Source organism: Marmota monax, unplaced genomic scaffold, assembly GCF_021218885.2.
Source record: "Marmota monax isolate L192 unplaced genomic scaffold, Marmota_monax_Labrador192_F-V1.1 WCK01_AAM20220418_F8-fsc00051, whole genome shotgun sequence".
Taxonomy (NCBI): domain Eukaryota; kingdom Metazoa; phylum Chordata; class Mammalia; order Rodentia; family Sciuridae; genus Marmota; species Marmota monax.
Genome location: NW_026695202.1, coordinates 13,168,935 through 13,192,200, shown reverse-complemented (window position 1 = coordinate 13,192,200; position 23,266 = coordinate 13,168,935). Strand labels below are relative to the sequence as shown.

The 23,266-nt window shown below is 44.9% G+C and overlaps 1 protein-coding gene across 3 annotated transcripts in view; it reads right to left on the bottom strand.

The window, feature by feature from the left end:
* The window catches only part of Srebf2 (sterol regulatory element binding transcription factor 2), a 61,977-nt gene that overhangs the window by 6,757 nt on the left and 31,954 nt on the right, over positions 1-23,266 (bottom strand). For all 3 annotated transcript variants that reach the window (XM_046429404.1, XM_046429405.2, XM_058574267.1), the window contains 11 exons: positions 22,145-22,366; positions 20,829-20,943; positions 20,521-20,702; positions 18,456-18,648; positions 17,581-17,762; positions 15,264-15,540; positions 12,631-12,800; positions 4,847-5,015; positions 3,043-3,160; positions 2,221-2,330; positions 1,137-1,269 (listed from right to left, as the gene is read on the bottom strand). In XM_046429404.1, coding sequence (XP_046285360.1) covers positions 1,137-1,269; positions 2,221-2,330; positions 3,043-3,160; positions 4,847-5,015; positions 12,631-12,800; positions 15,264-15,540; positions 17,581-17,762; positions 18,456-18,648; positions 20,521-20,702; positions 20,829-20,943; positions 22,145-22,366 — 1,871 coding nt within the window. The remainder of the gene's footprint in view (positions 1-1,136; positions 1,270-2,220; positions 2,331-3,042; positions 3,161-4,846; positions 5,016-12,630; positions 12,801-15,263; positions 15,541-17,580; positions 17,763-18,455; positions 18,649-20,520; positions 20,703-20,828; positions 20,944-22,144; positions 22,367-23,266) is intronic.

The following is a 23,266-nucleotide window of genomic DNA, read 5'->3' as shown; positions in this document are numbered from 1 at the left end:
GACACACGGTACTGGCCCCATTATTTTGTACCTGTTCTCTAAGGACAGTTCCTCCCAAAGGCTGGTATTAAAGTATCAGGAGAAACCTAGCAGGCTGGGGAGAGGGTGGAGAGTGGGAAGCTCCCCACAGTATCACTGCTCCAAAGAAGAGCACAGGGAGCCAGGGGGACTTGTCAGGATGCCCACAGGGGCAAGGATGCCCACGAAGGTGCCTTAGCTCTCTGCTGAAGCTCTGCAGTTTATAAGTAAAGTGATGAGACAACCTATCTGGTGAGCTGACCAGAGGCACACTGTGGATGTGCTAATGTAGGCTGGTGTGGGGTTGGGTGCTTACTTCCCAGGGGGCTTCAAATGGGGCCACACAACAAAACTGGGGTGTTAAACCTACTTTAGGGAATACAGGGCTCAACCCTGCTCATCCCACTTTTTTCAACTCCTTCCTGTGCTCTTGGTTGAGTCTGCTTGGCAGGAAATGTGCCAGCCTTGGTTCTCCAGACAGGACCCCACGGGGCTTTTCTGTCTTGGAGCATTTTACAGTCACTCTCAGGAGCACTCAGATCTAATCAGAAACAGCTGGAGCATTGGCAAGCAGGGCTGCCCATCACTAAGGGCCAAATGACCCCAAGGTGCAGACATGAGTTTCAGAGGAATGTCAAAAGCTCTCTGGTTGTGCTATAGGCCTTTTAGTTATAGAAGGCTGACAGGGCTGATGGGGGTGAAGAGGGCTGAAAGGAACCTGGAAATAATGTCGGAGCCCACACGAGCTTCAGCGAGATGCTGGCTTCCCCGCAGTGGCCACAGCCACACAGCACTGCTGTTCCCACTACGCAGTTTCTGATTTTGCCAGGAAGCAGTCTGCTTTCTCTCCTCCAGCCTGTGGCAGCAGGGAGGTGGTCCCAGAAACAGTACTAGTAGCTGTTGGGACAGCCACTGAGCTGTGCAGAGCACAACACTCACACAGAAGGCCTTGCTGGGACAGCCGCCTCTCTGAGGTGCTCTGCCCCTTCTGCAGCTTCCCATCTATCATAGTTCTGATCGCTCAGCTCACTGTGGCCTCCTGGAACTGCTCCCTCCTACTAACCCACACAAGATCCTCCTGGAGAAAAGCAGGTGAGTAGCCAAGTAGCCTTACGTACTCAGTCACTTCCAGGGCCTTGGGGACATGCTCTACTTCAGTAAAATGCGCACGCACAGCTGCATCGTCTCCCTGGAGCCAGCTAATAGCCATAGTGATTGCGGACGTCCACCACCGGCAGATGATGTCTGGACCTAGAGGGAGCAGCAGGAAACACTCCAGTGCCCACAGGAGCTCGGCACAGCTCAGTGGCTGTTCCTACATGGTGCATAGCATCTTTACCTTCTGCGATGGATAGGGGCCCCAGGGCTGCCCTTGCCCATGATTCTGGTGTGTCAATCAGCACTCCTAGTAACATAGTATTCCCATTTTTGGCAATCTCTCAAGAAAACTGGCTTAGCGAAGTTTAACAAAGATTTTCACTATTGTATTATTTTTAAATAAAGAGTTGGACACAACCTAAACTTCCAAGAGCCATAAAGACTGGTGTCTTCGAATCAACCAAGAGTAGCAGGTTTTCTTTAGAATATTTTATATCTTTTCCTCTCTGAGCTTCAGTGTTTTCAATTGCAAAATTATGATACCAGTGATTTTACAAAGCCAAAAGAGGTGTCGCGTCAGAGAAAAGGTGTAAAAACACACCTTCTTCTAAACTCTAAAGTACAGAAAGGCTGCAGGTCAGTAGTCATGCTACTTGTGGTGGCTACTTTTCTGGGATTCTTCCCTCCCTAGGGAGAGTGGGCAGGGGATAGTTTGGTACCTCCATCCCCCAGTGGTCACAGAAGACTGAGAGGTGGCAATAATGTACTAGCACCCACATGGCAGTTTAGGGAAAGAAGAATGCCCTGTGTCAATTCTGTCAGTTAGGCTGCTCTCCTACACTCAAGGCAACGGGAAGCCAGAGTGATGGAGATGTCAGCATGGAGTGTAAGGAGCAGCTTCGGGGCTACTGTGCGCCCTGGTGCCTGGACCACTTGCTGCTTATTCCGCATCTGGGAATCACCCAGCCAGGGCTTGAGATAAAAACCTGGGACCGGAGAAGACACTTGAGTGTACACTCATACTAACCCCGGGCACAGAGAAAAGGGATGGGCAGGAATGAATTAAGTACCCACAGGACTTTAGAGCCACCTGCAGATGCTCACCAAGGGCTGACTTGAGCACAGAGCTGCTGGAGAATGGAGGGGTCACAAACCCCACAGAGTCCACGAAAGAATGAAGCAATTTCAGGTATTCTAGAGCGCTTGAGAATTCACTAAAAAGAAAAGAAAGGGTCCCATGTACATCAAAACATACACAGAGACCACTCCTGACCTGGCTGTTCAGCTCTACAGCTCTAAGACCCAGGGGCTCTTTCTGGCCCCTCCTCCCCACCATTATGGGCACTTGGTGCTCTGCCATGGATGCCCTTTCCTATTCCACAGGCCAGCCTTCCTCTTTCTCCCCTCCCCAGCAACCCTGACTCCTCCCCTCAGGGCCTGATTCCACTGTCTTGTCCTCCCTGAAGTTTTGTCTCTCCCTGGCAGCTCTGTCCCCTCCCTCCCTCCTCAAATACACTTGGTCAGGACCTGGACTTTGTATCAGAGTGACTTTGGCACCTCTCTGCCTCCCAGGTCTTATTCTATAAAGGAAAAGCTGTGCTCAGTAACTAAGTAAGAGCTAAAAATTGCCAAGCATGATCACTGAGGGGCTGAGTCCCCAAGATGTCCATCTAGTGGCGTCTGCCTTCTGCTAAGCTCTGCACATACCAGTTCTATTCCCTCTCAACAGGCCACTGCCTTGATTAACTTGCTCCAACAAACTGGCTCCACTTGGTAAAGGGGTGGGTAAGAGGAGCAAAAGGGATGGATGTACTTGGTCTAGAAAAAAGGCAAGTCAGCTCACAGAGGCCTCCATTTTTGAAAAATAAAGACAAAGAATCATTCTATTTCCTGGCCTGTCAGCAGGGGGTGGCCTAGGGACTTTACCAGGTCTCCTCGTCCTGGTCTCCAGCTTTCTTCTTGGCCTGAGGTTTCACCAAGGACTCCACAGCTTGCTCTAGTAGGTTCTTGCAGAAGGCCTGATGGACCTGGGCAATGGGGTCAGCTGAATAAAAGCAAGAAGGGTTAAATGGGTCTCATGTAGGAACCTTTTTGGTGCCAAGAGTTTTGCTGGCTGGCAGAGGATACAAGTGCATGTTTAGCATGTGCGAGAACCTGGGTTCTATCCCAGCACCCCCCACCACACCAAAAAGGGTCTTATTTAGGAGCACTTTGTTTTTACAGAGGAGAGGACAGGGAGAGGACCCCAAGAAACAGCTGTGTCCTTTACTAGGGATCAAATCCTTCTTCCCAACCAAACCCAAAAACTACCCTGCTAAATAGCCACAAGGTAGGGAAGGAAGTCAACCCAGACTGAAGAGCCCAAGACTACACGTAGAAACTATATGTTTATAGTTTATGAGGGGAGGACCTGGAAGGTGGCTGTGTGTGTGTGTGTGTGTGTGCGCGCGCGCGCTATATCTCTTAGTACTGTTCTCAGAACTTCAAAGTTGGATCCATAAGGGGACAGCTGCAAGCCTTGTCAAAAAACAATAAAAAAAGGAAAGGCAGACACTACCTAAGAGGCGGTCTCTTCTTGTGGTTTGAGAGAACAGCTAGCCAAGGAATACAAGGTGGTGGCAGTGGCTGCAGTGCTCCTGACAATGAGGAACACACTCTTGTTTTCCCAGAGCCTTGTCATGGAAACTGTGACTAGTAATGTTCTGGTCAAGCTCACTAGACAAGGGACCTTGCAATGCTCGCTTTAGCTGAATGTCACCGATAAGCCCCTTTACTGGAAAGCTCAAATCATGGCATCATTGGCCTCTCCTCCCCTCATAAGTGGCAAACGGGCCCTGATCTGACCAAGGAAAAGGAACATTTATGATCATTTTCTGGGTGACAAGGCCAAGGACTAAAAGAGGACAGAAACCTGTGCAAAGTCTTTGCTAAACAGTCATCAGTGGGAAGGGGGTTGGAAGACTTAGAATTGCTTTTGCTTTTATCCTTCACTCTTTGGTGTTGAGCATAATTCTTATATTGAGCAATTAAAAAAAAAAAAAAAGGACAGCAAACACCTCCAAATATTTGACAGCCCTCCTATACCTGCAGAGCATGCCTCCACTCCTCACAGGCCCCATTCAGAGGGGAAAGTGCAACAGAAAGCAGAAAGCCACCAAGCACTCAAGGTCTGAGCACATCCCAAAGAGCCTCTGCAGCTCCAAGGCCAGGGGAGTCAACTCCAATCACTATCAAATGCCAGAGACAGAAAGCCTGCATCTCCTTTCAATGCCTGGAGCCCTGTTCCTGTCACCACTCTGAGCACTTGATGACTGCCTGCTGCCTATTGTTCCCCAACTGCTCCATATATGTCTGTCTGCTTTCCCAATGGGACAGAAGACCCAGAGGCCAGGGAACTGCAAGCCCCAAACATCCTTTGTATCTCCAAAGTGCCCAGGACAAGGCTAAGAAAACAGTTGGTGCTTAATCAAAACTTATCATATGTGACATTGTAATGTGAGGACAACAGGCTTTGACTGAGAAAGCAGAGCTGTACGCCCGGCTCAGTCATAGACGGGCTCTGAACAGGCATGGAACCTCAGAAAGGTACTTAACCCCCCTGAGCCTCAATTAAAAAACAAAACAAAAAAACAACACTGTATAAGACTGAGACCAACGCTGCACAGGAACCTGCAGTAGGGGTTGCTCCCACAGCCATCTCCAATTCTGATGGCACTGAAGGCACTCTTACCTGGGTTCCTCTCAGCACAGTACAGACTCTCCTTGGCTGCTGCCTTCACTGACCAGCTGCGCTCCATGAAAAACTTCTGGCCCAGTGGGTGGCAGAGCCAGCGCAGGGAGTCAGGGACAGCGCTGTGCTCAGGGCCACACAGATTCTGGGCACGACTGAGGAAGTAGTTCTATGGAAGAACAAAAAGCAGGGGTGACGCCAAGGTAGTAGAATGCTGTCTGCAGCCATTATGTGATCATCTGGAAACCTGATAGTGGAGGATGGCTAAGGGGAATGTCAGGAAAGGGTATCATGAGTACCTAGAAGTGAAGCCCACCATGGAAACTAGGGCAAGTGACAATTCTGGGGAGCTTGCCAGCATAGGCAGGAGGGAATGGCCCAAGGCACACAAGGCACCCGCTGCATCCTGTCCTGCAGGGCCTGTCTAACCCTTATGGAACATAGTTTTTTCCTGCTAGCACTCAATCTGTAGAGCAGCGTGTGGGGGTTGTTTATTGAAGGGTCTCAGAGGTCACCTGCCTGTACTCACTCTCTGCCCTTGGAGTACCTGGCTTGGTACTCCAAGCTCCCATGATCCTAGGACTTTTTCTCATGTCATTTTAATTATATATCTTTTAGAGTATTTTAAGGCAAAATCATATTCTGCTTTGACTAATTTTTCATCTCTTCTACCTTTGAGTATAAAGGGTATGAACAATACCAGGCCCAGATCCAGCTGTCACTATCACAGCAGACAGCTCTGGAGTGAAGGGACAGTGCAGGTTCATCCAGGACCTTGCAGACATGTGTGTACTATAAGGACAGCTCCTTTAGAAAGCCCCAGGCCTTCCTTGCTTGAGGCCCAGCCAGCAAGAGACTTTGAAAACCTCTTTGCTGGGTAATTCAAACTGCTAGCGTCCCAGTCTCCTTTTCTACTTGCCAGATAATAGCATTTCAGAGCCCCAGTGACCAAACTGCAGGGATAATGCTGCCTGTCACAGGTTTTTGAAAGTTCTGTCATTTTTGGTGTGAGGATATCTTTAGTCTGTATGTGTGTGGCACTGGGGGTTGAGCCCAAGGATGCTCTACCACTGAGCTGTATCTCAGTCCTCTTTATTTTGGGACAGGTCTAAGTTGCCAGGCTGTCCTTGAGCTTGTGATCTTCTTGACTAAGGCTCCCGAGTAGCTGGAATTACAGGCGTGCACCATGACTGGCAGGTAATGACATCTTTACTTAAACTTTTATGATTTCCGACCTGTAAAACTACTTAACACAGGCCAAAGCACAGGCAGATCCAGGAGCCCAGAGTGGGGGCTGCTGGGACATAGCCCCAGGACTTCCCCATTCCACTTCAGTCGCTGACTCCACCAAGAACCCAGTGGCCTCATGGTCTGGTTTAGTCTGATGGCTCTGACCTTTACTGGGCTCTAAGCAGCCATCAGCTAATGCAAGAACTTCAGAAGACTTGAATGCCAGGGTCAGAAATAGCATGGCCAAAGTGCAGCCACTCAAGGACACAGATGGAAAAGACTGCCTCTCTCAGGGGAACTTGGAGATGGCTGCGTGTATCAGCCATCTCATAGCAACTTATGGGATGAGGGGAATATGTCACTTAAATTTCTAAAACAGAGGGCCAGTGGTATTGTCTTTCTTCCTCTGTGCTGAACAGTTTTAAGCAGAGAATATTGGAGAGAAAATGTAGAGGAATCTTCTGTGACCCTCAACAAAGTGCCAACTGAATCTCAGCTGGTAACTGAACAGTGGGAGAACTGCAGCTGAGCAGTGACAACACTGGACAGGGTGAGACTCCAGTGCCTCTTACGTCCCAATGTCTTCTAACAGTTGACCCCAATCTCTCCCAAGAACAGCTTGTTCCAAGGCCCAATCAGGAAGGGAATGTGGTGCTTGCTTCAGGGGAAATCAAGGTCCACCTGATCCCTCAGAAGGGCCCCAATGTCACACGTTGAAGCAAAAAAACGAAGCCTGGTCAGGTTGTATGGCAAGAGGAACCCACAGAGACCATTAAGAAACTCATTCAGTTGAAATATACTTTAAAACTGAATTATTAAAAAAGAAAAACTTATAACAAATCTCAGTGGAGGGGGAGCTTGATTTTAGTGGTTTGAAGTAATAAGAAATATAAATCTGGGATAGGCACCCACAGTCTGGCTTCTGTAAGGGAAATTGAGGAAATAACTTGTTACTCTTTTAATTTTCTTGGCATTATAGTTCTATGATGATTTTCCTAAAAAAATCTTTTAAAATTTTTCCTATATTTTATAGACATTGGAACTCTTTCCTAAGCAGAGACCCAGGAGTCCCAAACTGTTTAGGTCCTCGGCACTACCCAGACTCCTAGGCCAGTCCCAATTCCAGGTGTTTGTGCCTCATCACCCCATGTGGCTAACCATGCAGTTCTCAAATTGTGTGTCATGACATTCTGAAGAGACACAGCAAAGGCTCAAGGGAGCCAAGTTAATTTTTTTTTTTTTAATTTTTTTTAGAGAGAGAGAGAGAAAAAATTTTTTAATATTTAGTTTTTAGTTTTCGGTGGACACAACATCTTTATTTTATTTTTGTGGAGGATCGAACCCAGCGCCCTGCACATGCCAGGCGAGTGCGCTACCGCTTGAGCCACATCCCCAGCCCCCAAGTGAAATTTTTGAGGGAAATAACAATGCTCAACATCAGTTGGATATTGGGTAAACTACTAGATTGAGGTAGTACACCGTGTCAAAGTGAGACTATATTACCTTCCTTTAAATGACATCATATTTTGGTGAAACTGAAGTTTTAGAGGTTACTGTGATAAAGAAGCAAGAATTAGAGCTGGGGTTGTGGCTCTGTGGTAGAGCACTTGCCTAAGTATGTGTGAAGCACTGGGTTCGAAGAAAGAAAGAGAGAAAGAGAGAAAGAAAGGAAGGAAAAGAAAAGAAAAGAAACAAGAACTGCCTGGGAACAGTGGTTCATGCCTGCAATCCCAATTACTTGAGAGGCTGAGGCAGAAGGATCACAAGTTCAAGGCCAACCCAGCAACTTGTGCATACAAAGCAAGCATTCTACCAACAGAGCTATAACTCCAGCCCCAACCTCAGCAACTTAGCGAGACCCTGTCTCAAAATAAAAAATTAAAAGGGTTGGGATGTAGCTCAGTGGTAAAGTGCTCCAGGGCTCAATCTCTAGTATTTAAGGATAAAAAGAAAAAATACAGAAAACCAGTGTGGAACAGAAAATGCAGGTGGTGGTGCCTAATCTGATTCTGAGGATTCAGAGATGGCAAGGCTCAATTTACAAAGGCATCCTATTATAAGTAATCATGATTATTAAGAATCAAAAACAGGGCTGGGGTTGTGGCTCAGTGGTAGAGTGCTTGCCTAGCATGCATGAGGCATTGAGTTTGATCCTCGGCACCACATAAAAATAAAATAAAGATATTGTGTCCACCTAAAACTAAAAACTAAATATTAAAATAAAGAATCAAAAATAATATTTCTTCTTTTAATTTCATGTGTGAATTTTTTTTTTTTTTCAAATGGGTACTGACTTATTAAGACATAAATACCTATTTAGGATGTTCCAACTATTGATAACAGAACTAAACTACTACCACTGTATTAAAAAAAAAAAAATCAGACACATGATGCCATGAATCTAAACCTCTGGTCTAAACATTTTCAGAGGCTGGCTAGCCCTCCACCTGCCCCCAGTGCCTGGCTCATTTGTTAGCTGATTCTATCTCACCAACTCAAACCGTCTTCCTTCTGGATCTTTATTTTAAAAAAGTATCTGGGTCTTTTTAATTTACCCCTCCCAAAGGAACTAAACAGAAAGGGCCAGTTACCTTAGAAATAGATGGCAGTTGTTCTCCTTCCCCATCTTACTGAATATATGCAAATTGGGCAACACTACTAAAGTTCCGAATACTTATCCTTTGACCCATCATCATCATCATCATCATCTTTAGAGATTCAGTCTGAGGAAGCTCTCATAGAGGTGGGTGAAAACAATATAATGAGATGTTCCCTGAAACCCAGTGCGTAACAACAAATGCGGGAAATGATCCAAATGTCCTTTAGCAGCACCAAGTATCTCTGCAGAAGAAGACCACTATAAAGAAAGATGACCAAGCTGGGTGCGGTGGCACATGCCTATAATCCCAGCAGCTCAGGAGGCTGAAGCCCTAAGCAACTCAGTGAGACCCTATCTCTAAATAAAAAATAAAAAGGACTGAGAATGTGACTCAGTGGTTAAATGCCCCTGGGTTCCATCCCCAGTACCAAAAAAAAAAAAAAAAAAAAAAAGACCAAGATCTATCATTAGGTTGAAAAAAAGCAAGTGGCAAAACAAGGTTATGGTATAATTACATTAAATAAATCACAACGTATAGACACATTAGTATGTGCAGTGAAAAAATTCTGAGAAAATATACACTAAATTATTCACTGCTTGTCAGGCATACAGAATGTTTTCTGGGGGCTCATGGTCAGGGGCATTTTTCTTTATTTGAGATAGGGTCTTGCTATATTGCCCAGGCTGGTCTTGAACTCCTGGGCTCAAGTAATCCTCCTGCCTTGGCACATACCATTGTAGTACCTGGCTTTTAGGGATAATCTGTATGGGATTTTTGAGATGACTAGTAAATTGTAAAATTTATATGGCCAAAAGAAGAGCAAAAAATTGTCACTAAAGCTGGAGGACTGATATGTCTAGATAATAAGACCAACTCGGAAACCAAGCCTTTAGGGCTGTGTGGTGGATTCATATTTCCCAGAAAGCTGTCCCGAAACTGACCCACCGCTTTTGGATACTAGATTTATGAAAAAAAGGCGTCGTACTCACAGAGAGAGAGAGAGAGAGAGAGAGAGAGAGAGAGAGAATTTTTTAATATTTATTTTTTAGTTTTCGGTGGACACAACATCTTCATTTTTATGGGGTACTGAGGATCAAATCCAGCGCCCCGCACATGCCAGGTAAGTGCGCTTCCACTTGAGCCATATCCCCAGCCCTGCAGTGGAGTTTTCGGTTTTTTTTTTTTTTTTTGGTGGTGCTAGGGGTTGAATCCATAGCCCTATGCATGCAAGACTTGCACTCTACCAACTGACCTATATTCCCTAGCCTGATTTTTTTTTTTAAATAACAACAACAAATAATATATGTATTGGGTCAGATAGACATCCATATAAAAAAATCAATTCCAGTGGATCAGGGATTTGTAATGTGAAAAGCAAAAAACACAGCTTATAGTAGACGCCACGGGAGAACATTTTCATGACTCTGACACAGCAAAGATTGGCTGAACAAAACAAAGCATCTAACTATAAAAGAAGACTAATAATCTAGATTTCAGAATACGCAAATAAGTCAAAGTGGGAGAAAACATCTGCAGAAGCATATATCCAAAAAAGGATCACATCTAGAATAAAGAAGTCCCATATCAACGAAAAGACAAATAGCACAAGTGAAAAAACAGGTAAGACTCAGTTGAATAGGGTTTTCACAAAGAGACTCTGTAATGAGATACACTAAAAGGACTAAGGAAGCCCCTCGCCGACACTACCATGTATTTGGTGAGAGTGTGAAGGTGGAATTCAGGCATACCACTGGCACCATTTTAGAAATATGCATAATGTATGGCCCTGCAATACCTTTGCTCACAGCAGCACTATTCAGAAAACCTCAAATAGGAAGCAACTAAAAAATCCATCCACAATGAACAATCAGTGTTAACAGTGTAAAGCAGTGAGAATGAAAACCTGCAACTCCATGCAACAACATGCATGACTCATACACCTGACAGTGAGCAAAGAAGCCAGACACAAAACAGTATGCCCTGCCTGCTCTCCTAATGCAAAGTTTACAAAGAGGCAAAACATCTGAGTGATCGGACATTTATCCTGGGCTGGGGGACTTGGAATGACTACAAGGGGAACTTCTGAGGTTGTTTCTTTGCCTTTTCCTTTTTTTTGCAAATATGCGTTTAGTTGTAGATGGACCCAGTACCTTTGTTTTACTTGTTTATGTGGTGCTGGAGATTGAATCCAGTGCCTCATGCATGCTAGGCAAGTGCTCTACCACTGGGCCACTGAGCCACAACCCCAGCCCTTGAGGTTGTTTCTTGATCTGTCTGCTGGTTAAGTGGGTTACTCTGTAAAATCACAATGGTGTACTTATGATTTGTGTACTTATCTACTTTCATATATTCCTTAATAAAAAATTTACAGGAGGCCTGGGGATAAGCTCAGTGGTAGAGCACTTGCCTAGCAAGCTTAAGGCCATGTATTCAATGCCAAGTAATACCCCCCGCCAAAAAAAAAAAAAAAAGCACAAAACCCAAAAACAATAGATTAAACTATGGTGGTAGAATTTACAATAGTGGTTAGCTTGAATGGGGTCAGGGAAATAGGAGAGGGCTTTGAAGGAAGCTTCTGAGGAAGCTGGGAACATTCTTTTTCACAATTTGGGTGGGTGGTTTTACACAGGTGAGTTCCTTTTGTGAAAATTCCTCAAGTTCAACTGTGTGCATTTTTCTCCAGGTATGTTGAACTTCAGTAAAATAAATGTCTTCAAAATATTTTGGGGGGTGAGGGCCTAAAAATTACATGTGTAATTCGGCCCAGAGCATAAAGACAAACAAACTGCATAGGGCAGAGGCCTTGCCAATGCCTCCTACTCTTAGCCTGGATTCATATTTTCCAGAAAGCTCACTTTGACCTCCCCTAAGATCCAGTCAGGAGACCAGCATGCTCTTTATAAAGGCAGCAGGTTAGTAATACCCCCCTCCAAAAAAAGCACAAAAAAACAAAAACAATAGATAAACTATGGTGGTGGGATTCACAATAGTGGTTAGCTTGAATGGGGGCAGTACTCATCCTTGCACCGTTCTGAAGGCCTGACCCCTGTCAGATTGTATGCTCCCCAAGGACAGGGTAAAGGCTCTGCTCACTGTGATATGTCTACTCTGGAAGTGCCCAACCCAGAGCAAGTGCCCAGTAAAGATTGCTAAATGAAGGATGTCTTAACAATGGTCACAGAAACAGGGCCAAAACATGGAAAAGACCAAGTTTCTCTGTGCCCTTGTCACCTAGACTATAGGTGTGAACTTCAGGAAACAGTGTTACCATAGGACATATGCCTGTTCATTCTTAGCTTATTGCCTCCATTACTGAGATATGGAAACGTAATAATTCTGTTTTGAACATAACTGAATGTGTTCAGCAGTCTACCCAAAGTGGGGCACTGTGTAAAATAAGGCTAAAAGAAAGTCTGAGGTCAGCAGATGCTGTGAACTAGCTGATAACAAGGATCGGGAATTAGCCAGCTGTGAATGCCCATGCTGGCACCTTGCCAGGCATATTGGGAGACACTTGATAACCTCAGTTCCCACCCTAGTTCTGACATGAGCTCTTTGCAGACAAGCACTGCTTTTCGTTTCTGGACTCATAGTGCTGTGATCAATAAATGCCTTTTGCGTGCAGAAAATAACCAAAAAATATAACCAGAAGATTTCAAGTATGAGGAGTTGAATGTTAATCCCTGAGTACAGGCCACACAGGGTCTCTGAAACAGTCTTCTTCCCTCAGGACACCAGAATGTCCTGCTTATATGGCATATGCCTATAAGGGCCAGGAGTGGAGGAATCTTGGTCTGTTTCATTTACTGCTATAAGTATTTGTGGAATGCGTGAGTCAATGAATACCTCTCCTTCAGATGGTAGATACCAGAGTGTTGGCCCATACTGCTTTTTAGCTACTGGTTGGGGAAAGTGCTCAGCAGAGTTTTGTAGAAGGAAATGAAGGGTACTCACAGCCAGGAAGCCGAGCTTGCCTCCATACCGCGTCTTGAGTCCCATGGCAGCTGTCAGATGGATCTCAACCAGCATGCTTGGTGGGATTTTCTCCTCTGCACACTCAGCCAAGTTCACAGCACACAAAGCCATGTGTACATCTGAACAGGCAGATCCTGCAGGAAGCTTCCCTAGGGCAGGCAGAAACAGACACTAATGTTGACAGATTTCCCAAACCAAACATTTCCCTACGTTCTGTAGCACAATCAGAGCAACAGTGGTTCCCGAGGAGAAAGGAGTTGAGTTTTGTGATCAAACAGGTCTGGACGGGACACCAGGCTCTGTGACTTACTAGCTGTGTGCTCTTGTCTACCTCACAGGGTGGCTGGGCACCTGGCTCTGTAAAATGTGAGTTGTCATGATTGCTGGTCATTTTATAGGACTCAGAGGCAATATTTTCCAAAACAATGTCAACGGCATGGCTACATTCCGCTGATATAGTACTGAGTCTCCTAACATTTCAGTGGAGGTAATGAATACTTAAACCAAACAAGAGCCCAAAGTTGATTTGAATTATAATATATAAGCACATATCCCACTGAAGAAATAACAAAACTGAGCAATGATGGCCAGACGTGTGTGAGGTTGGCAGGTGGGAGGCCAGGAAAGGTCTACCTGTGAAAGCTGCACAACAACCCTCCTAGGGGCAGCCCTGAGGCTCGCTCATTTTTGCTTACGTTGGTTTTCAAAGGCTGGGAAGAGGCAAAGTCAGGCCTCTGGACCTCACTTAGTTGTGTTCTTCCCACTTAAATCAGCACAGGAAACCTTCAGCCCTGTGATTCATAAAAATGTGTATTGACCTGGGGTGTCTGTCTCCCCCAATAGGCATTAAGCTTTCTCTTCAAGGGGAGAAGGGTAGAGTACAGTGGCAGCGTTCTGGAAACCATACGGTAGTCACCTGTCCCCTCAGTGCCTCCCACAGGCCCTAGTCTGGAGAATGCTCAGTGAATGTGGAGGGAATGAGTGATGTGAGGTTCCCCAGCTGAAATTCTCTAGAATTTGACAGCTAGTACAACACAGTCTCCTGATCAGAAACCTGGGTGAGGGGTTTGTCTGTTCCAAAGACACTTGAAAGGCAAAGAAAAGAAGCAGGGGAGCTTTGCAAATAGGGATTTCTTAAAAACTGTATAACTGGCTCCACTCCTGGCCAGCCCTCTAGCCTAAGTGCCCAAGTCTGTTCCACTTCTGGCTAAAGCTCCTTGAAGTCAGCAGTGATTTCCAGCACCTTCCAAAATCTACAATTACTTTCTGGCCCTCACCTTACTACTGGTGTAAGTCCCAGCAATAACTCACCCTCCTCTACCATCTCTGTCTTCGCTCCCCAAGCCACACTTCTCAATCTTCCTCTGACCTGTGACTGCCCTTCGCAGGCAGTGTCCACTCAGACTCCCATGCTCTGCCTGTCTTACTGAGGATTCCTTCCACATGTCTTTTCTCATCAGCTCCCTTGTTTTCACTCTCCCCTGCAGGCCCAGAGTCCACTTTCTGTCCCAGGATGCAGGTCCTGCAGGTCCAGCTACCTATAGTATAATTCCTGCCCATGTCTCACAGGCAAGTGTTCAAAACAAACGGCATCGCCTCTTCCTGGGAAAACTGCTCTTCCTCTGGTTCCCTTCACCTTCATCAGTGGCCTCACCATTCACCCAAACTCCAGAGCAACAAGCCAAGGAAACATCCTGGCTGGCTCCTTTCTGTATCTGTCACATCCACTGAATCCCCAAGCCCAGTGAATTCTACCTGCTAATTTTTTCCCCATCTGTGCTTTCAGCATTTCTCATCTTCAAGCCGCCTCAGTTCCTATTTGGCCTCTGTCTCCAGCCTTAATCCTCTCAGATCCAACCTCTCTCTGTCACCAGGGAGAACTACTTCTACACAAGAAGCACCGATCGGATTGGGTCGTTATTTTCCAAATGCCCTTCAATGGATCCTACGGATACACTACAAGATTCCCCCACCTGCTGGAATTCAGATTCTTCCCATGCGGGCAGTGCCCTGCCCTCATGTCCTGGCTTTAGGACTACTGGAATATTGTCCTTAAGAGCTGACCTAGTGTGGGGCTTGGTGACTTCCCTCTGCCTGAAAGGCATACCTCCTGCAGAGCTGCTGACCTAGGCATTCTTCCTGTAGAAGCCAAGGCTTTATAGCCATCCCCCACCCCACTAAGTCTTTCTTAATCCCCTCCTTGTGCTAAGTCTACACTGAATTATCATCCATCTGCAGGGCTGACTGTGTCTCTATTAGAGCAGGAGCTTAATGAATAAAATAAATGATCATATTTCATTGATTCTAAGATACCATTAATTTTAAGTCACATATTAATTTAAGTATCACTACCAGCTAATCCACAATGTGTCATTATTTATAGGATACATCAAAAGTATAAAGATGTTTAAAAAAGGGGGGGAAGTATAGAGAAGTTACTAGGAACAAAATGTGCAGCTTAGAGATGATAAACTATAGCTATGAATGAGGTGGAAAGTGAGTCTAAAAAAGCAATGTAAAGGGGGCTTCACTCAGGGTGGAGACCTGGCAAAGTGGAGGAGATGGCACGGGGCACCTTGCAGCAAGCCATGCAGTAGTAGCTGGTCACTCACCTGTGATGTGCAGCTGGTGCAGCCTATGATAGGCCAAGGCTGCATCACGCGCGCTGCTCTTAGCTTCATCCTCAAAGCCAGCTGCAGTGGCAGGGGTGGCCCGCCAGCGCTGGAAAACTTTCTTGAGCAGCCAACGTACCAGGCGCAGCTTCTGCAGGCTATAGCGGATCACGTTCCAGGAGAGGCTACAGGCCAGGTCCAGGCGGGAGGTGGGTAATGCCCGGCCCAAAACCGAAAGGCAGGTTTGTAAGTTGGCGGCAGCAGCTGCAAAATCTCCCTACAAAGCAGCAAGAGGGTGTGTGGTGACTGGCTTTGCTGTGGATTTTTTGTTTTAATAGACTCCTGTTCTCCCAACTCCATTATTAGAATCTGTCCTCATTAAGGAAAATCTGGGAAACTTCGGAAAGCTACAAAAAAATTTATATGTGTATACACACACACACAAAGGCACACACACGTGGCTAAATAAATAAATATATGCACACATATATATGTATAAGTAAAAAGAAACTACCTGTAATCTCATTCCATATGGGGAAAAAATCGCTGCTAACTTTTGAGATACTTCCTAGCCTTTTTACTAAACTGGACTGCAGTGTGTTCATCTTTTGAGTAAATGCTGGTCAGAGTTCCCCACACTAGCTTTTACATACAAGATGGTAACTCAAATTTAGATGAACGGCATTGCTCCTTTAGGCTTTTGGGATCTCAAAAGCTACTGGTCCTCGGAGGCCAGTAGCAGCAGGCCCAGGGAGTCCGTGAGAAATGCAGACACTGGGACCCTGCCCCAGACCTACTAAATCACAACCTCTGGTGTTGAGATGTCCAAGAGATTCTTACGCTAGTTGAAGTTTGAGACCCATGGTTTTAGGCAAACTCACAGCTGAACTACCCTAACCTGGGATCTCTTTGACAACCTGAGAGGGTCTAATGGAGAGTTCATGGTGCTATATTAACATTGACGACCTCTCTCTACCCTCTCTCGGCCACGAGAAGCATTAGCGCAGAAGGTTTTTATAGGAAGCAGGATCCCCCACTTCTTCTGCTCTCTTTACCTAGAAGGTTGATTGTTCCTCAGACTCAGTTTTTGGTTCTTGCCCTTTCTGTCTCACTAATCCAGTTCTCCCCAAGCACCCTCTCGCAGCAGATGTGCAACTTCCCAAATACTTGGATCCTGAACCTTCTCAACCCCCACAGCCTGCCTCCTGGTCACTACTCACTCTACAAAGAACTTTCTCATATTTCCAAGCAACAAGGCCTAGAAAAAAAACACACATCTTCTAGCCTCTCCCATCTTTTGAGTTAACCCCACTACCACTTCCTTTCCATTTTACGTCTCGCCTATTTTTCAAGAGTCCCCTAATTTGTTTCTTCAGTTCTGCTTTTCCTTTAAACTCTAGGCTCTTGTCTTCATTTCTTGCCTGGCCTATTTTTCAAGAGTCCCCTAATTTGTTTCTGTACATTTCATTTTTCCCTCCTCCAACTTACCCTTCATATAGCTGCCAGAACGACATCTGTCAAACACAAACCTGAATCTGCCTCTAGGATATCCATCTTGGGAAATGGCTCCTCAAATCACATCTATATTTTAGGACCCACAGCCATGCCGTGATTGACAGATCCAGGCTGGCCAATCAGATTCTCAATTGAAGGCACTGCAGCTTGCAGAAGTTTACAGGCTCAGTCAGGGTTTACTACCTGCTGAGGAATGTTCTGGTTCACATACCTCCTGAGAAGTTTAACTCTCCCTTCAATGCTTTGAGTTGCCACTGAATCCTTCCCCTAAACACCCTTTATTTATTTCAAATGAAAACTTTCAGCTAATTTTCCTGCTCAAAAACCTTCCCTGGTTTTCCAGAGAATTGGATATAAAGCCCTAAATCAGTTACTGGTCAAAGTTCTAATTTGGGCTTAAAATTAACCACAGTACCGGTTTTTGTCCTCATTCTCTGACACTCTGTACTCCAGACACACCCATAGAACTTGCCAATTTCCAAGTAGCCTGTGTATTCATGCTGCTATCAGCTGAGAAGGTCCTTCTGCCATGCCCGCCTATCCTTCTAGCCCTGGTCAGCCCCACCCACACCTCAGGTCCCCTCAGGCAGAACTCATCTCTTCAGCCCCAGATGTACTTTATTCTTCCTGTCATACCACAGACATCTTGTGTCCACAGCATGATCTACACATAGGTACCCTTTCCTCTGAGTTACCACAGCAGCTGCCACAGGTCTTCATCTATGCTGGGGACTCAATATTAATCCCTGAATTCTTTGCCCAGCCGTGGGGATGAAGAGAAAAGGTGGATAATAGAACTCACTCTGGCAAGGTCCAGGTCCGCCTGCTTCCGATGCCTCCAGAAGGTGATTGAGGAACGGGAATGTGGCCGGATCACCGGCTCCCCATGGACCAGCAGTTTCACAAAGACACTCAGGACAATGACACCATTCACTAGCCACAGGAGGAGCGTTGGCATCATCCAGTCAAACCAGCCTCCAGAACCTAAAGAGGGGTATCTCAGCGGGCTCCTCATGGAACAGCCAGGCAACTAACAGACCCCAGCAGTATGACATCCAAGAAAGAGCCTTCTACCTCATTTTCAGAAGAAAGGACAGACAATTTTATAGTCTAAATAGAAATCCTGTAGCCCTTGTCACCATGGAGCCACAAAAATCTTAGCCCAAGGGGTTAGGACATTGGTTTCAAAACCCAGGTTAAAAAACAAACAAACAAAAAACCCCACAGGGCTGGGGATGTGGCTCAAGCGGTAGCGTGCTCGTCTGGCATGCGTGGGGCACTGGGTTTGATCCTCAGCACCACATAAAAATAAAATAAAGATGTTGTGTCCCCCGAAAACTGAAAAATAAATATTAAAAATAATTCTCTCTCTAAAAACAAAAAACAAACAAAAAAACACCACCAACTCCCCCAAATAGGCACTATCCCTGCCCTCCCACCTGCCCAACCCCAGGGTAATTAGTGCAGTACAAGTTTCTGGTTTGTTTTGCTCTTTCTGACCGAACTTGGGTGTGCCTTGTTATCTCCACAGTATAGTTTATGCCAGTCCCTGTCAGAAGCAAGGAGCCCCCCACTCCTTCGCAGTCTGGTAGATATGTTATGTGGTTTATACACAGGACCCTTCTCTTGCCATAGCAGTACACTACACCCAGGTGGCATGAGGGGCCCCCTACCTACCTGATTCAAATGACAGTACACTACGGCCAGAGCCTGTGTACGGGTGCTGATTGGAATCATGGGCCCCTCCCCATTGTAGGAGGGAAGTCAGCGGGTTAAAGGAGAGGCCCAGGAAAGTGAGGACACACAGCAGAATTCGAGAGCGGTCCACCATGCCAATCGCTACAGGAGGAGAGTCCGGTTCATCTTTGACCTTTAAAACAGGGCTTCAGGGTTAGAATACTGCATGGACTTTTATAGCACTTTACTTTTATATATCATACAAGAGGGATCATACTGTGAGGTTTAAATTCAAGACCATTAAGTCAGACAGGAATAAAAACAGGAGGGAGTTAAGAAGTCCACAATTCACAAATTATTTCTGAAATATTGGAGCACTCTTCCTCTCACCCACCAAGAAAAGAATGTTTCAAAGAACAAAGGCAGAGAGATTTTCTTTTAAATAGTTATTTCCACAAAAGAGAACACACTGCATGATTCCATTTCTGTATAATTTCAGAGGAATCAAAACAAATCTAAATGACAGGAAGCTGGTGGATCAGTAGTAGCTGCCTGAGGCTGAAGAGTATGAACTGTCTGCACACGTGCGAAAAGAGAGCTTGAGGGCTGATGGAAGGACGCTTTACATTTTGATTACAATGTGCGCATGTGTTAAAACTCCTGGCCCTGTACATTTAAAATACGTAATATGTTGCTGGGTGCAGTGGCAGATGCTTGAATCCTAGCAACTTGGAAGCCAAGGCAGGAGCATCACAAGTATGAGGCCAACCTACCTTAGCAAGACCCTGTCTTAAAGTAAAAGATAAAAAGCACTGGGGGTCTGAGGTTATGGCTCAGTGGTAGAGCACTTGCCTAGCATGTATGAGGCACTGAGTTCGATCCTCAATGCTACCTAAAAATAAACAAATAAAATCAAGGCATATAAAAAACAAAAACAAAATAAGAACTGGGAATGTAGCTCTGTGGTAAAGCAACCCTGGGTTCAATCCCTAGTACATTAAAAGAAAAAAAAAAAAAAAGTACATTTTATAGCATTTAAATTTTATCTCAGTAAAGATGATAAAAGACCATGCTTCAGCATGATTCTACCTAAAGGACTGAGCCTGTTTTAAAACCGGAACATTACTTCCCCATTTTATAGAAGGACTGGAGACAGAGGATCTGGTAGCCAATGAGGTCCATAGTGACGGAGGGAAGAAGGCCGGAGTCAGATTTCCCAAGTCCTCCCCTGAGTCCTGAAGTGTACATATCATGTCACTCCCTTTTAATATTTTAAAAACCATTTGAAAAATTTTGATGAGTCAGAAGCCTATTTAATTCAATTTATATGTCATAAGGTTTGTTGTTATCAAACAGAATTACATTTACAAAATATTTCAAAAATAAAATTTCCTTAATAAAAGTAAGATATATAAAAAATAGATTAGTCAAAAATGTACACTAGAATGAAACTTTGTGCTTTTGGAGTCAGAAACTGCCAAAGTCAAAATATAGTACAGGACCCAGTGGTCTCCCTCTATAGTTTCCCAAGAAGATCATTAGGCTCAGAGTCTCTTTTAACTAATTCCATTAAACTTCAATTGCCAGGGGCTTTTATTGAGAATTAAAAGCCCTTGGTTGGAAAGTTATCTGTTAGATTGCAAACTGTAGTCATTTCCGGAAAGAGGACCCAGAGGTAGCCTCATCCTAAACCGACTGATCAGCCTCACAAAGTGGTCTTGCCAGGACCATTAAGGTAAAGAGAAGTAATGAGGCGCCTCTAGCAACTCCCAGAGCCCACCCCACCAATAGCTGCTCTGTGTCCTGGTTCTAGATCTGGCATTCATTCATTCCTTTCCCGGGGCTTTTCAGAAGATCAGTTAAACCCGAGGGGACTGTCCCCTGCCACCTGTGTCAGTTTTCTCTTCTTTATTCTTCACGACTTAAGCTAATTTCACAGAATTCCTGTTTCTCTATGGCTTATGCGCTCTTAAGAGTTGGACTCACTCTCTGAGGCCTTCTCACAATTTTCTTAGTGGGGATATGGAAGAAATTCCAAGGGTCTGGAGATTTCAAAAATGTGTACCTTTGCATCATCCAACAGAGGACTTCCTGGCTCAGAGTCAATGGAATAGGGGGAGAAGCCGGCCTGGGACCCTGAGTCGGAGGCCGGGGGAGACATCAGAAGGACATTCTGATTAAAGTCATCAATCTTCAGGTCCACATCATTGTCTACCAGACTGCCCAGGTCAATGCCCTTCAGAAGCTCTGCAAAGAAAACCCCATAGGGAAAATTATCTGTTTTTATAGAGCTCCACCTAGGTTAGAACTGGGCTGGGTGGGGCTTCTTGAATAAAGGAAGCCTGATACCCCTTTCTCAATGGGCACACTTACTGTTTTTCTGATTTGCCAGCTTTAGCACCATGTTCTCTTGGCGCAATTTATGATTGACCTGCTGTAAGTATTTGATGTAATCAATAGCCTTTCTCAGAACACCGGACTTGTGCATCTGGGAAAGAGAACCAGTAAAACACAATGAAGCCAGGGCAGACTAGAGTGGAGAAAGCAGAGCTTTAGAGCTTGTAGGTGGGCATGCAAGATGCTGGTTCAGCTGCTGGTTACCTGGAACAAGATTCTCCGCATCTCTGAACCTCACTTTCCTTTTCCTTAACATGGGGGTAATAATAGCATGTGAGTCATAGGTTGGCAGTGAGGGCTAAGTGAGACAGTATATGTAGAGCTTAGCCTTGAGCCTAGCATGTCATCAACACATAATATATACTAGCAATTATTCCTACTCCTTATACTATCCCTAGCACAAAAACAAACTTTAAGGAAAACAAATGTCAAACAAAAGACCAGAGAACTGGGCTGGGAATGTAGCTCAGTGGTAGAACACTTGCATAGTATCATAAAGCCCTGGGTTAGATCTCCAACACTGCAAGCAAACAGACTAACAAAAACCAGAGTACTGGGGCTAGGGCTGTAGCTCAGTGGCAGAGCACCTGCCTAGCATGTGTGAGGCACTGGGTTCGATCCTCAGCATTGCATAAAAATAAATAAAATAAACGCATGCTGTCCATACACAACTACCAAAAACAAAACAAACAAAAAACCCAGAGCATTGGGACAGTTATCTTAAGTAAAGGTACACAAGGAAAAATAATGAAATTTTCTTTCAAAATACCAGTGAAAGTAAACAGATAATAGGTTTTTTAAAAATCTCCTATTGTTGAGAGATACATTCATCACAATAGATTATATGAAAAATGAATTTCTTCTATTTGCTATTGGTCATAAACCCAATCTCTCCTCTTTCTTCCCTAAAAGGTAAAAATATTATAGCTACCCTGAACACAGCTAAGGATATGCCAGCAATGCCCTCCGCTGCCTCCAACCTGCACACAGCCTGTATCTGGCCACTGGTGAGTGGCAGGTATCTCTGCTTCCACTGCTGGGGTCCATGGTCCCAGAAGAGCACAGGTGAAGGAGTAAAAAGTGCCCGCAAATCACTGCCTTATCAACCCTCATTAATCCCCTTATGTTAGTTAATATTTTATATGCTGACAAACACCAAGCTGCATTAAGAACACATCTCTAACTCATTCTTTGCAGACACTCAACCAAGCCTGGGACTTCCCTAACTCCCATAGCAAAGAAAAGTGCAGGGGAGATGATGGGCATGAAATGCCATTTTGTTTGGCACCTACCTTGGCATCTGTCCCCATAACCAGGTCCTTCAACTCGATGATTTTGTCGTTGATGGAGGAGCGATATCGCTTCTCAATGATATTGTGTGTTGTCCTCCTTTCTCCTTCTTTGGGAGGCTCAAGCTGCTTGACTCCCCCGGGTACCTGCTTAATGGGCACTTTCTCCTGCCCCATCATCACGGGCATTGTGGTGAGAATGGTCCCATTGCTGCCCACCAGGGTCTAGAGTAGGGGTAGAATTATCTCTTCATTAGTCTTAAGTAAAGCAACCTTACAACACAGAGCTGCTTGCTGGTCAAGTCACATCATCTGGCAACGTGTCATGTGATCGGAGACCCTTCTTGGGTTAATTAAGGTAGGTCCCCAAAGGCCTTAAAGCCATGGCACCTCAGTTACTATCTCTCTTTCATGATAAATTATACCACCAGAGGATCAAGATGGCTAAACATATCTTGACTTTTGATCTAGGGGTTCCAGAAACAAGTTATATAATTTTGCTTTGCTTTCAAACTGTTAACCTCCTCTGAATCCTCCAACTATTAACCACCTCTCAGTGAACCACATTAGTTGGTAACAGAGAAAACTTTCTCTGGTTATATGACACATTTTTTTCTCTCTCATATGACAATTTAATAAATTACTGCATTTCTTTCTACAATTTGGCCCTCAAAGAGCTCAAGGGCAGAACAGGCATTCTCAATCTGAGTCATTTTATTAAAAAAATAGGCTGACCAAAAGGGCTTCTCTCTTCTATTCTTCATCTCTGCTTTCCCCTCTTATTTTGGTGATGTTTACAAATGTTTTATTTTCTACAATAAATGGCTCCAATAAAGTGACCAATAAACAAATAAAAAGCTTCTTTAGTCATTAACAAATAATTTACACATAATAAAAGTCAGAAATCTTAAGTTTAGACCTCAATAAGGTTTTACATAAATACAATATGTATAACAACCCAGGCCAAGATGTAGACCTCTCCCCTGGGCAAGTTCCCTCCTGCCCCCCCTTATAATCACTGTTCTGACTTTATCACCATAGCTGTCCTTTGTCTCTTCTTGAACTTCATGTTAGTGGAATTATTTGTGATAGGCTTCTTTGGCTCCATACTATTTTTGAGGTTTA